Here is a 15,176-nt window from a genome sequence, read left to right as displayed (position 1 = left end):
AAAATTTTGGGGAAGGGATATTTTTTTCCTTTTTTTCCTTTTTTTTTCTTTAAGATTTTCCATTTTAAATTGGTTATTTCTGATTTATATATAAAAGCAAATAATAATGATATGGTTTGAATAGGTAAATTAAAATTTTTTAAGTTCTTAGACCACATTCATTCTGTGTCAGAAACCTATGCTGTGTCAAATATTTAAACACAATCCAAATTCAGTGCTGTATCAAGCTTGAATGTTGTGTCCATACTTGCCCCAACTGTTCAGGGTTCGACCTCTGCAGTCGTATCAAGCTGCGCCCAGCGAAGCATTTTATTCATTTCTAGTATTTGAATTATGCTAAATATTTTAAAACAAAATTTTGTTTCAGTATTCAACAGTTCATAATAATATTTTACTATTTTTCTTCACAGTACTGAACTTGACCTTGATAGATTTACCAGGTATGACAAAGGTAGCAGTCGGTAACCAGCCGGTAGATATTGAAATTCAGATCCGTTCAATGGTGTTAGAATTCATATCCAAAGACAGTTGCCTGATTTTAGCTGTATCCCCAGCTAACACAGATTTAGCCAATTCTGATGCTCTGAAGATAGCTAAAGAAGTTGATCCACAAGGTAAACTCTTGTACTAACTGCAATAAAAAAGAAAGGATATTATTTCACTACTGTGGATTCATTGATATTCGTTGGATACCAATTTTCATGGATTTCGTGGGTACAGGGAAACCACAAATTTAAATGTCTAACTAATTACAAATTTTCTAAAGGAATGTATGCAGACTTTGCCAGAACAACAAAATTAAATATCCACGAAAATGCAAGTTTTCCTTAATCCACGAAAAAATTGGTACCCATTAAAAATAAATGAATCCACATTACTCAAAGTCCCTAAACACTTGACAAAATGCAAAGCAAGGGAACAGCACTTTTATTGTTGTTCTTTATATAAGATTCACATTGAGCTCTCATCTCCCTAATAGACCAAGATGGCCCCTTATACTGTTTTGTTGATGATGAAGACCCTACATCTTCAAATTGAAGTTACATTGGTCCAAAAATTTCTTGACATGGACAATATATTTGGTGCACTTCAGGGCTTGATTGTCGACTGTCCAATCATACATTCTGTGTACTGGCCTGTGTATACATTTAATAATCAACTGGTCATTTGCACACAAAAAAAAAAATCCTGTTTGAAAGTGAAAGAACTTGTCAGTTATTTGCCAAAGATTGTTGGAACATAATGTCCATGAAATTGTATGAATGTAAAGTAAGTGGGTTCAAACAAAATAGTAAACTTATAGTTCTTTATTGTAGTAAGTATTAAAAACAAAATCAAAACTGAGATGATCAAGGCAATCTTTATTGGCAAGATTTGCAATACATATAGTATAATTAATAATGCTTAATAAATATTGAAAATTTGACATTAGTGCCCAACACTTGTATATTAAAAACAAGTGTGTTGAACTTGCTCATGAGTAACAATCATCATTGTTCATATTTGTGTGTGCCCTAATATATTTGATGTTAACTACAGGTATCCGGACCATTGGTGTTATAACTAAGTTAGATTTAATGGACGAAGGAACAGATGCAAGAGATATTTTAGAAAACAGAACTTTACCACTGAGGAGAGGTATGTGCAGAAAGTTAAAAAGTTTTTAAACTCACATTGTAAAAGTTAACAGCATTTTTGTATTTCAGCAATTTCTGCATTCACAGTTCTGCCCATTGTTCATGTATAGCAATAATAAATGCACACTTAAAATTTCTAAAAATTAAGTATATCAATTTTTAATCATGCTGCTATCTATGATCAATCAATCTAGATATTCATAATACATCATTATTTTTTTTCTCAATTGAATGTTATTTAATTTCTAAATAAAGAAATAAACTTTGATTATCATGCTTTCATCATGATGCTATTCTTACATTTTTTAACAGGTTATATTGGTGTGGTAAACAGAAGTCAGAAAGATATAGAAGGTAGAAAAGACATCCGAGCTGCCTTAGCAGGAGAGAGGAAATTTTTCCTTAGTCATCCAGCATATAGGTTTGTTTTATGCTATATGTTATAAGAGAATTTCATTTTTCAGATGATTTGGTGAAATTTTTTTTTAAATGAATTATGTGAACAATTTTGCAATTTTTTAGAATTGAATTTCATGGATTTATGAACTATTGCTAACAAGCATTTGGGAACTACACTTTCACTGCACGCAGATTATCTCCCTTTTCATTCTATTTACTTTGTAGTTGCTATGTTTTATATGAGAATTCTTACACAAAACATTTTAAGCTTAGTGGGAACTTGGGAGAAATTACATTTTGAGCTGACGTCTTGTATTTTACAGTTTTGAAGACAACAAATACACACTTGGAATTTTGTTTTATTGAAACTAAAGCTTTTTCCATTATGATTAAATTAATGAAGGAAAAAGATCATTATGATTACCTGATTCTTATATCCAAATAGATTAAGTAAATTAAATACATAGGACAAGTCTATTTATTTAAATCTTTTGAATTTTTTATAGACACATGGCAGATAGAATGGGAACACCATTTCTTCAAAGAGTCTTGAACCAGCAGTTGACCAATCACATTAAAGATACCTTACCAGCGTTGAGGAATAAATTACAGTCTCAGCTATTGGCTATGGAAAAAGATGTGGAAGAATTTAAAAACTTCAGACCAGATGACCCATCCAGAAAAACTAAAGCTATGATGCAGTATGTTGTCTAAATGAACAAAAATAGAATTGTCTGATAAATTATTGAATTTATAATTTAATGTCTATAGATAAAGTAAGGAATAGTATATCTACTTGTTCCTTTATAGTTCAATCTTTGAAAAAAAACACAGGTGTTAGTGGGGGGAAATTATGAGAAAACAGTCTTAACTATAAGCTGTGGTTATGGATAATTTATGAGATATAGCAAAATTAGATATCAACTCTCCAACACAAAAAGTCATCTATAGTAAACTAGTCATAATATAGCCTTCAACCGCAAACTAGCATTCAAGATCCAATAGACATAAGAAGAATTGGGAACTTGCCCAAAGTACCAGCAACTACTAGGTAGTTTATAAGAAAATAATAAGATATTGATAAAAATCTTTCCCAAGAGTGGAAAGCCAACCTATATATGTATAATTAAGGGTACTAGTCAGATGACAGAAATAGATTTTTTTCTTTTTCTTATATGTATATCGCTTTCATGTAAACCACAACAGTATTTTGAAGAAAAAAAATTACGTTGATTACGACTTCATTTCTGACAGTGTAAATTCATTGTCTAATATGTTGCAAGGACCAACATGATTTGTTAAGTTGCAAAAAAATCAGACAAGAAAAAATAGAATGCTCTGACAGTGCAGACAGTTAATGTAAATTGCTATGATAAAATGGACACAAAGATGCTGAACTTTTGTAGAAAATGTCAGGGAAAAAAGTTAATCATTTGTGTTTTATATTTACAGAATGTGTACACAGTTTGGTGGAGATTTTGAGAAAACTATAGAAGGTTCTGGAGCAGAAATAAGTACATTAGAACTAAGTGGTGGAGCTAAAATAAATAGAATTTTCCATGAACGATTCCCCTTTGAACTAGTCAAGGTACTTTCTACATGTTTATCGAAACAAAATTTGAAATGAACTATTCTTTTCAAAACCATTTGAAAATATACATATTTGGCAGCTTGCTCTCATTCATTGTGGGAAACTGTTGGTTCAATCACAAGCCTTGGCGGACTGAAAATGTTAAAATTGGAATTTGCTGCTATTCTGCCAAAACACAGCATTTGATAGTAATGAGGAAAACACCTCCATGTCAGGAGACATGTCTTCCTTTGAACTGTTTGCTTGTGACCAAGTTCATTTAAAATTTGACTCATGTTTGTTATAGTATGAAGCAGGGTAGATTCATTTTGCATTGTAATGTTATCATCCATGTAAAAGTTGCCAAAAATCAATCAATAAATTTGGACGTTAGCTCTGACAGGCAAGCTTTTTTCAGGTTGACATCCTATGTTGCATTGTAAATGTTTGTACTTAATAACCTTTGACAATGTGTGAATTTTTACAGTCAAGACTAACTGTCCAATCAAAACCTAGCTTGCATGCTATTCATAATGTGGCTCATTGTTAATATATGAACAGGGTTTGTAAAGTATTTGAATTTTCCAGATGGAGTTTGATGAACGTGAATTACGACGAGAGATAGGAATCATTATTAAGAACATTCATGCTATTAGGTAAGTGTGAACATGCTGAAGAAACAGTTTCAATAATATCAACATTCTGTTTTCACAGATCTACCAAAATGATTCTATATGTGAAAGGGAAATACGACGGGAAATAATGTATACAATTAAAAGTGTACGAGGTGTTAGGTGAGAACAGAACTTGCTCAGCTTTTCTAATAGCTAACACTTCTTACTGTAAATCACCTCTGTCTTGTCAATTCTTCCAGGCAATTGGTCAGTTCAATTCAATTTTAAAAAGCCATTTAAGAAAAAGTGATTGTTGAACAATATTGCTCAGGCATACCTCAGATTAATCTAAGGTATTCAAACATGATAGGTCGTTTATTTTAACAAGCATTTATTTTAAAAAAGCTATTAAAAAAATTAGATTGAACTGACCATTTGCAAGAAGACATGAACTGGGGTTAGATGTTTGATGATTTTACTTCTTGCACTCTTAGACATTTGGTACAATCGAGAGTTTATTGGATAAAGAATTTTCTGTCTTTCATCTTATGTTACTATCTTGTGTGATTAACCTTCCATAAAACACATATTTAAACTTTAAGCACAGTGATACTAACAAATAGGAGAGTTCTGGGAAAGTTGTTGTTTGAATGTGAAGGTTGAATTAGTACAATGTGACATTCTTCAGTTTTTTCACACAGTTAGAATAAACAAATGGAATGATTTAAACAGATTTCAACTAAAAAAATCAACCTCACTATTCTATTTTGAACCCGTAACATGCATGAATTTTTACAGCTGATATCACCATTTAGTTGATATTTTCATGCAGATGACATGATACTGATACCAACACTGCATAAATTACTGATGTTATCACATGACTTTAGTGTTTAAAATGAAATTGGGCATGGTAAAACAGACTTTCTCTGATTTTGGTATTGATTGAATTTTAGTGAACATGGCTTATTGCTAACATTTGATAATATATAAGTATTGAGTTAACAAAAATTGTTACAAATGTTTAATTATTTTACATGCTTGAAAACATAACAATTTCTGAAATTACTATGACTACTGTGAAGTTATTACTAATCATAGAATATTTATTTTCCTGATTTTTGTTGGTATAGGTGAACAACAGGTTTGATTGGTTGACAAAATACAAATTTATCATTGGCTTGTATGCTGAATTTATTAAAATCTTAATGTCAGGTTTCCATCAAAATTTGAACTTTATTAGTTGAAAAGAATTGAAAACTACGAAAAAATGAAGCCACTGCACAATTTTTGAAATTAACAATTTTTAAGTCATCTACATTTGTAAGAACTATTTTATAGAGTATGAAAACAAATCAAGGACCAATTTTTTATTTCATTTTTAGACCTAAAAGTTAACCCCAAATATCTTAATATCTATTCCATTCAAAAGACTATGGAGAGATAACCATATACAGCACACTGTAGTTAATAACTTCAATAGATGACTGTACTCAATAGATTAGAGATTCTACTGATTTTATATATTGTTTAATTTGATTAGTTTCTAGACCATTTCATTAATATTATGGTCCATGTAAAGGAAAAATGTGTATTTTGAAAATTTTTATTTAAGGATGTTCGCTTCTCTTGTTATAGAATTTTTGCCAGATATTCAGAATCCTCTGGTTTTATCCATGTAGTGCCATTAAAAACTTTTGCCCACTAACCTCTACTGTTCTTTTCATAATATCATTACGAAAAGTTTAAAAAGTCATATTTCAAAATCTTATAAAATCCTTGTTATTTTTTCATAGTTTTTGAAAGAAAAAATGTGCCAATGTTAAATGTATGAAAAATCTAGAGAGAATCATTTCCCGCCAAATTTTCAATGGCTTATATCTCGAAAACAAGCACATGGACCCTTAATTTTTATCTGCTTTTTAAGTTCCTTTATGTATATACTATCAATTCATTATAGTCTTTCAAAAAGCTTGTTATTTTGAAACAGAGTAGCGAACATCCTTAAAAGGAAATAAGCATCTTTAATTGTCAAGGTCCAATAAATAAGTAATTCCTATTATTGCGAACCCAATGAAAGTTTTCCACAGTGCCATCTCTATCTTGACCAGGTATTTAAACTTTTGCAAGTTCACCTGTCCTATTGAATGAATACAATAGCTATTTTTCTCTGTGTAGTTTATTCACTGGGACCTTTAAATTTCTTCTAAGAGAAATCTATCATTCATTGATTAAATTACCTGTGTAAAAAAAATTTCTTATATATAGACAAAAATACTGTTTTTATACTCATTAATTGCGTGTGCTGATGTATTTATTCAATATTAATAATATATTTTCATTCAGTTTAATATAAACATTGATTCAATCATAAAAAGTTGATTTCTAACAAAAGTTTTATCAATGTTCCTATTGAAATTTGATTTTTTTTTGTTTAGTTATAGAATACATTTAAGAAGATCTTAATTTGAAACATCATTATTTTCAAGTTCTTATTCATGTCAAACAAATTTTTTTTTAAAAGGAACAATGTTGAAAGTTTTGTCAGAAATCAATTTTTTATGATTGAATCAATGTTTATATTAAACTGAATGAAAATATATTATTAATATTGAATAACTACATCATCACATGCAGTTAATGAGTATAAAAACAGTATTTTTGTCTATATATAAGAAATTTTTTTTACTCAGGTAATTTAATCAATGAATGATAGATTTCTCTTAGAAGAAATTTAAAGGTCCCAGAGAATAAACTACACAGAGAACAATAGCTATTGTATCTATTCAATAGGACAGGTGAACTTGCAAAAGTTTAAATACCTGGTCAAGATAGAGATGGCACTGTGGAAAACTTTCATTGGGTTCGCAATAAAGGTATGTGGACATGCTAAGTCAGAAGTCAGTAGTTGTTTTTGGTTCATGTCTGTCAATACCGTTATTTGTTTTTCGTAAATTGTTTTGTTATAAATTAAGTGTTTGTTTTCTCAATTGAATTGTTTCATAGTTTTCATGTCGTGGCCTTTTATAGCTGACTATACAGTATTGGTTTTTTTTCTCATTGTTGAAGGCTGTACAGTTGCCTATAATTGCTTACATCCACTTCGTTGGAACTTTGGTGGATAGTTGTCTCATTTGCAATCATACCACATCTCCTTATTTTTAAAATGCTAGTCCATTTAAGCTCATTTAGAACCAAATGTGATTACTGTGGATTCATTATAAAACATTGGATACCAATTTTTGTGGATTTCGTTGATACAGGTAATGTTCAATGAAGAACAACTTTACTATATGCTTTTATGCAAATCTTGCAAAAACAAGTAAATACAAATTTTTCTCCAATTCACGAAAATTGGTACCCATCTAAATAAATGAATCCACCGTATGGTGTTGACATGTTTGTTTTGTTTGATAAGCGGAATTTGTTCTTTATTAAGATAAGACTTTTTTTCTGACTTAAACATATGTTGCTATTTTACAGTCCACAATGTTGGACCAATTTCAATTTTGTATTTTTTGTTATTGCAAGTTTTTTTGTTTGTTTCTCCAGCACTAATTAGATGTTAAATTGTTGTAATTTCCAGAGTTTTGTTTATGTTATAATTCTCATTTTCAAAATCTGAAGAACTAAATTTATTGTTTGTACTCAAAAATGTATAAATCAGTTGAATTTTCATTGTTTAAGACATTTTTTAGTCAGTTGAAAGATTTTGGTGTACGTTTAAGAACATATCACCCAGAGTGCATAAGATTCTGTTGTTTAGATATAGCAAATAAAATTAAATTAGAAATTTGTGTATACTATTTTTTGTACTCATTTGAAATTACCATTTAAAAGTTCATTATCTTTTATAGACTGACATAACCAGATAGCACTTTGAGCTATGTTGTACAACATTTATTTATTATTCTTTGATTGGTTCTGAATAGGAAAATCCAAATGGTCAGATTTAATTTTAAAATATACATAGCATTGGATCTGATTTAAGACAACATCTCTGATTTTTTATTTTTTTCCCACATTTAAGATTTCCCTTCATTATTTTAAATTCTGTACACCATTTTTTTGGTAAAAATTGAGAAGTCATTCAGCTGAGATGTGTTGTAAAGCACAAAACTTATAAAAAAAATAGTAGTACTAGTGTTTATAAATTTGGAATGCTTGATCCTCACATCCAACACAATGTCTTTACACCAATATAATGAGAATCTTTATTTTCTTTTAATTTCAGAACTGGATTATTCACACCAGATATGGCATTTGAAGCTGTAGTGAAAAAACAAATAGAAAAATTAAAGGGGCCGTCATTAAAGTGTGTAGATATGGTGATTTCAGAGTTAACCAATGTTGTTCATAAATGTTCTGAAAAGGTTAGTTTGTACCCAAGTTATTAAGCTCTATTTAAATTAAGAAAGGATATACATTTGCATTCATCAAAGGGACATAGAACTAATTATGACCCACAATCAATATCCAAAAGTATAACTTTCATTTTTATCCTATTTTCATTTGAATGGAGTAGACACATTATGGAAGGGTGCTGTATAACTTTTTGAAACCCCGTTTGTGCCATGTCTCTCAATGGTGGTACCACAATTTCAGTCACAGTTATAAATTATATGAGTTGTACATTTCGTTGGAACCATGTCAAATTCTACCAATACAATACCAGAAGTTACAGTTGTGTAACATTATACTTGTAAACACCTATTGATTAAGTTATAAGGATGTTTTAGAGACCAGTTAGATTAATAATCGATAAGCTGCAACAAGAAAAGATTTACTGAAATAATTTATAAGCATCGAAATAATGTCAGTGCAAAACCAGTGTATGAAAATACAGATTTATGGAGATATTTTTCTGAGAGAATGGTGTTAAAACTCAAGTATAGAACAATTATTGCTTTTCTGCACAATTTTTCACCTAATCCTTTCAGTAATCCAATACATTATGGCTTATTATAGCAAATTGTAAATTTCAATAGCCTCACAACAGCTTAAATAAAGCTGTTCTGTAAATAAATGTATTTAAAGGTCCAGAGGATCTTTTTGTTTTACCCAACCGTGCATAAGATTTTATTTTAACATTACGTATAATTATTCAGACTATCTTTCAAAAATAGTCACCACCCATCAAAAATTAATAAAAGTGTCCCATCTCCTCTGAATAAACCTGTACATTTTATGTCACAGAAACCTTCTTTTATTTATACTGTAGTTAATTATGCCCCCGCCGAAGCCGGCGGGGGCATTAAGTTTTACCCTTGTCCGTCTGTCCATACGTTGGTTTTCGTTCTCTAACTTGAGTTTGCCTCAACCAAATGTTATCAAACTTATACACAATGCTTATTACCACAAAACACAGATCAAGTTTGAATTTTGGTGGCGTCACTTTAACCGTTCTAGAGTTATGCCCTTTATAAATGGAAAAATTGCAAAATTTTTAGTTTCCGTTCTCTAACTTGAGTTTGCCTCAACCAAATGTTATGAAACTTATACACAACGCTTTATACCACAAAACACAGATCAAGTTTGAATTTGGTGGCGTCACTTTAACCGTTCTAGAGTTATGCCCTTTATAAATGGAAAAATTGCAAAATTTTTAGTTTCCGTTCTCTAACTTAAGTTTGCCTCAACCAAATGTTATGAAACTTATACACAATGCTTATTACCACAAAACACAGATCAAGTTTGAATTTTGGGGGCGTCACTTTTATCGTTCTAGAGTTATGCCCCTTTATAAATGGAAAAATTGCAAAAATTTTTAGTTTCCGTTCTCTAACTTAAGTTTGCCTCAATCAAATGTTATGAAACTTATACACAATGCTTATTACCACAAAACACAGATCAAGTTTGAATTCTGGTGGCGTCACTTTAAATGTTCTAGAGTTATGCCCCTTTATAAATGGAAAAATTGCAAAATTTTTATTTTCTTCTAAATATCAAGTAGTTTTTATACGACCGCAAAAAAATTTTTGTGGTCGTATATTGGTATGACGTTGGCGTCGTCGTCGTCGTCGTCGTCGTCGTCGTCGTCGTCGTCGTCGTCGGCGGCGTCGTCCGGCGTCGTCGTCCGAATACACATTAGTTTTCGCACTCTAACTTTAGTTTAAGTGAATGGATCTCAATGAAATTTTACCATAAGGTTCAATACCACAAAAGGAAGGTGGGGATTGATTTTGGGGGTTATGGTACTAACAGTTAAGGAATTAGGGGCCAAAAAGGGGCCAAAAATAAGCATTTTTGTAACTTCCAGACATAACTTGTGTGTAAGTATATGGATCTCTCTGACATTGTACCACAAGGTTCCATATCACAAAGGGAATGCTGGGATTGATTTTGGGGGTAATTGCCTCCAAATTTTAGGAATTAGGGGCCAAAAAGGGGCAAAAAACAAGCATTTTTCTAGTTTCATGACAATAACTTGTGTGTAAGTGTATGGATCTCTCTGACATTGTATCACAAGGTTCCATATCACAAAGGGAATACTGGGATTGATTTTTGGGGGTAATTTCCTCCAAATTTTGGGAATTAGGGGCCAAAAAGGGGCAAAAAACAAGCATTTTTCTAGTTTCAGGACAATAACTTGTTTGTAAGTGTATGGATCTTTATGAAATTGTACTGCAAGGTTCCATATCACAAAGGGAAAGCTGGGTTGGAGTTTGGGGGTAATTGCCCTAAACGTTTAGGAATTAGGGGCCAAAAAGGGACAAAAAAACAAGCATTTTTCTAGTTTCCAGACAATAACTTGTGTTCAAGTGAATGGATCTCTCTAAAATTGTACTGCAAGGTACCATACCACAAAGGGAAAGCTGGGATTGAGTGTGGGGGTGATGAATCATAAGGGGGTTCAAAAAATTTGGGGGGGGGGATTTTTTTTTCCTTTTTTTTCTTTAAAATTTTCCATTTTAAATTGGTTATTTCTGATTTATATATAAAAGCAAATAATAATGATATGGTTTGAATAGCATACATGTGAACCTCCCGACAGGAGTACAATAATCCTGTTTTCAGGAGTCTCCTCCCGACCTCCGGTTGAAGAGGAAAATTATAATCCCGTGTATGAAATTTTTCATGAATGAAAAATTTCTGCCCAACATATCATCTCAGGCATCTGGTGTAACTCACATTACCTGAAGTTATATTTTACCTGTAAATCAATTAACATGCATAATTATATGGCTTCACTTGTCAGCTTGGGTGTCAAACATACTGGTAATCAATGATTTTTTACCTCAGGCTAACTGCCGTTGTGTAACAAAAACTGTGTATTTATTTGGTTACTTCCCTTGATTTATCCTGTTTTAAGTTACTTTCCTTTTAATAATGAAAATTTTTAAAAGAATATAAATAAAATATAAATTGAACAAATAATCATAAAAGGATGGTAAATAAATGATTTTAAATGTCTTAGGACAAATAAAAAAATAATAATTTGAAAATTATTTGAGGATTCTATACTTCCTTTCAAGGCTTAAATTGAAATTTATATAATAACTATGACCCTTGTTTTACAGTTAGAATGATTTTCTGAGTATGCAATCAAAAGCTTATTTCTCCTTTTTCATTCTTCTAAGCAGTATGTAAGCACTCTTTTAGCACACTAAACCCAAATTAACATTCTCAACCACTACGGTTGTATATTGTATTAGTATTTTCAAATAAGTAAGGGACTGGCAAGTTCACACCAATCTGAGTGTTGAGAAGAAATAAAAAAAAAAAAAAAAAAAAAATCAAAAGCTATTTGCAGATAGTTAAACAAATGTTCTGGTTGCTATAAATGTTTTATAGAATATGAAGTAAAAAATTTAAAGAACATACTGAAAAAAAAAGATGTTAGATTGAACATGTAAAATATAAAGATGGAGAATCTTTATAAGTACAAGGGTACTATAAACATAATAAATTGGATGGAAAGTTGAAGAAAACACACTTTAAAAGACCATTTTTACTGCACACGGTTACATTTACGACAAAATTTATGTCGATTAAAAACCTCCTGATCTGAGTCCTAATCTCCTGACCAAAATTTCCCAATCTCCTGATCTGAGTTTCACAGTCCATCACATGTATGAATAGGTAAATTAAAAAATTATAAGTTCTTAGACCACTTTCATTCTGTGTCAGAAACCTATGCTGTGTCAAATATTTAATTACAATCCAAATTCAGTGCTGTATCAAGCTTGAATGTTGTGTCCATACTTGCCCCAACTGTTCAGGGTTTGACCTCTGCGGTCGTATCAAGCTGCGCCCCAGCGGAGCATTTTATTAAAATTGGAGTTATCTTCCTTTGCCCATGATTATAGTTGAATCAACTTCAATCAATGCTTTATACAATGCAATGTTTAATTTTGACTTCTACTGATAAAACACAGATCAAGTTCAATTTGGGTAGTGTCACTTTAACCACTATTGAGTTATGCCCGTTTATAAATAGAAAGATTGCAAAATTTTTAGTTTCCATTCTGTAACTTCTGTTTGCCCCAACCAAACATTATGAAGCCTATACACAATATTCATTACCACAAAACTAAGATCAAGTACAAATTTTTTGTTTTCGTTTTCTAACTTTAGTTTGCCTCAACCAAATGTTATGAAACTTATACACAATGCTTATTGCTACATAGTACAGATTAAGACAAAATTTGGTGGCGACACTTTTATCATTCTTGAGTTATGTCCCTTTATAAACATAGAAATTGCTGAATTTTTTAGATTGTCTTAACCAAATGTTATAAAACTTATACACAACCGTTCTAGAGTTATGCGTGTTTACAAATAGAAAAATTGCTGAATTTTTAGTTTCTGTTCTCTACTTAAGTTAGCCTCAACCAAATGTAATGAGACTTACACACAATGCTTATTACCACAAAACTCAGATCAAGTTCAAATTTTTTTTTACTGTTCTTCAGTTATGTCCCTTCATAACTATATGATATGCAAGTGGGGGTATCATCTGTGTCCACATGTGGACACTATCCACATTTATTTTAACTATTTGTCAATGTGATATATATCTTTTCAGATGAATAGATATCCACGGTTACGAGAGGAAGTGGAAAGAATTGTCAATACAAGGATTCGAGAGCAGGAACAAAGAGTAAAGGACCAATTATTGTTATTAGTTGATGTACAGCTATCATATATGAACACAAATCATGAAGATTTTATAGGATTTGCAAAGTAAGAAAAAATATATACTACTACAGGGGTGTTTAGCAACCTTCAGTAGCCATAAGGGTCTTGCATGGTTTGTGAAAAAAACTATATGATTGTAAATAAAGGATTGTTAATGGCTGAAGTTTGCAGTCTGGCATCCAGAGAATGGGACTAGAATATGACATTTAGAATTAATGCTTGAACTGATGTTAACATTAAAAGTAAATACAATACACAAGAAAATCTCATAAAAACAGAACGGAACTCCTGCAATTGTGTAATCATTATCCTTTCAAGTTACAGAAGGTTTATAAAAAAAAGAGATAAAGTGAATAGTAGTATTTTTGTTATTTTCACGGTAAGAGTTGATACTCAAAAATGAAACTAGGGCAAATATTTCAATTGAACCTGATTCTAAGGACTAATACTTTACATAAATAAATACCACCCAGAAATCACAAATTTGAATTGATGTGGCGAATTCGAAAGTTAGTCTTATGAATAACAGATGGCACAGGAAATTATACATATAATACTTACCTTTCCAAAGCTTTTTTTAAATGGTGATAGATCTTCAATTTTATAAATGATATTGGATTAAAATCATACTGTTTCATAAGTATTGTCTATTAAATTCATGCAGGAAAATTCACATTTCTCATGTTTGAAAAGTTATCCTTAGTATGTTTAATACTATAAACCATTTAATTTATGCAAGCAATTTGTTTTTTGTGAAATGCTTATATAAATCATCAGATATAAACTGCTGAGAAGTATGCTAAAAAAAAAAGAATAAATGTGAAAAAGAGGTTATTCGAAAATAAGTTGCTTTACATTATTTAAAGGAAAAAGGATTATAACAATTTTAATGACCAATGTCGGTCTGCATCTTTACAATACACAATTTATGCTCAAAATAATTTTTTTAATACTGAAAAAAAAATATTTCCTTCTGTTCATACTATTCAAGAATTGTATGTTTGTTTTTCAGAGCACAGGACAAATCAGAAAATACTGCTAAAAGAAAAGTTGGCAATCAGGTAAAGAATTGTCTCCCTTGTTATAGACATAAGTTGCAATTATCTCCCTTATAACCTCCATGTAAAGTAATGCATATTCTATCTAATTATTTTGGTTTTCTAAGAATATGTCTTATTACTGTGACTTCTATATTCAAAAGAATAATGTTTAAGGTTATCTCCCATGGAAACTTATTAACAAAGTATTGTAATTTCACATATATTTTACTGAATATAAAATGTTTTAATTCAAATGATGTCTGATTCTTATGAATATAGAAGACTTTTCAAAAGAAAAATTGTATGAAAGCTTAGTTAGGACATTTTTATAGCAATTCAAAATTACTACCTATCACCTTTAACATGACAATAACAATAAAATTTCTATACAAACTGTCAGACTGATATTTCATGATAACATTGAAGTGGAATTAAAGTTTTATAGGATTATAAGTATGCATTATTTTATCACCTTGCACTTTTACGACTTGACTATGGTTTTCTACAGTAGTTTGTTCAAATTTCTGACCAGTTGAACAGTTTGGTTTTATAAAACAAATTGCAATTTGGTCAGAATTTTGAATAAGTTGTCATAGGTGGAGAGCAATACTAACAGTCAAGTCACAGTAATTTCTGCTTCTTTTTATTTGGATCAAATTATGCACGGTACATATATGTTTATAGTTGATTCTATTTATAATCTTCAAAGAAGAAAATTGTTGATGCAAGTTGCATTTGCAAAGTAAAATTCAGTTGCCTTGTTCAGAGTGACCTA

At 30.7% G+C, this 15,176-nt stretch overlaps 1 protein-coding gene across 12 annotated transcripts in view; it reads left to right on the top strand.

Moving 5' to 3' along the window:
* The window catches only part of LOC127729801 (dynamin-1-like), a 67,013-nt gene that overhangs the window by 14,219 nt on the left and 37,618 nt on the right, over positions 1–15,176 (top strand). For 9 of the 12 annotated variants that reach the window (XM_052237701.1, XM_052237700.1, XM_052237696.1 and 6 more), the window contains exons 4-12: positions 411–614; positions 1,540–1,638; positions 1,950–2,058; positions 2,543–2,737; positions 3,489–3,624; positions 4,321–4,400; positions 8,455–8,593; positions 13,249–13,406; positions 14,374–14,422. In XM_052237701.1, coding sequence (XP_052093661.1) covers positions 411–614; positions 1,540–1,638; positions 1,950–2,058; positions 2,543–2,737; positions 3,489–3,624; positions 4,321–4,400; positions 8,455–8,593; positions 13,249–13,406; positions 14,374–14,422 — 1,169 coding nt within the window. Of the gene's footprint in view, positions 1–410; positions 615–1,539; positions 1,639–1,949; positions 2,059–2,542; positions 2,738–3,488; positions 3,625–4,194; positions 4,263–4,320; positions 4,401–8,454; positions 8,594–13,248; positions 13,407–14,373; positions 14,423–15,176 lie in introns of all 12 variants that reach the window. The other 3 variants (XM_052237704.1, XM_052237703.1, XM_052237698.1) reach the window with 1 other exon arrangement.

The sequence above is a fragment of the Mytilus californianus genome, unplaced genomic scaffold (genome assembly GCF_021869535.1).
Source record: "Mytilus californianus isolate M0D057914Y unplaced genomic scaffold, xbMytCali1.0.p SCAF_2, whole genome shotgun sequence".
In the NCBI taxonomy this organism is placed as follows: domain Eukaryota; kingdom Metazoa; phylum Mollusca; class Bivalvia; order Mytilida; family Mytilidae; genus Mytilus; species Mytilus californianus.
Note: the sequence above shows the minus strand (reverse complement) of the source record. Positions and strands in the feature narration are given on the sequence as shown.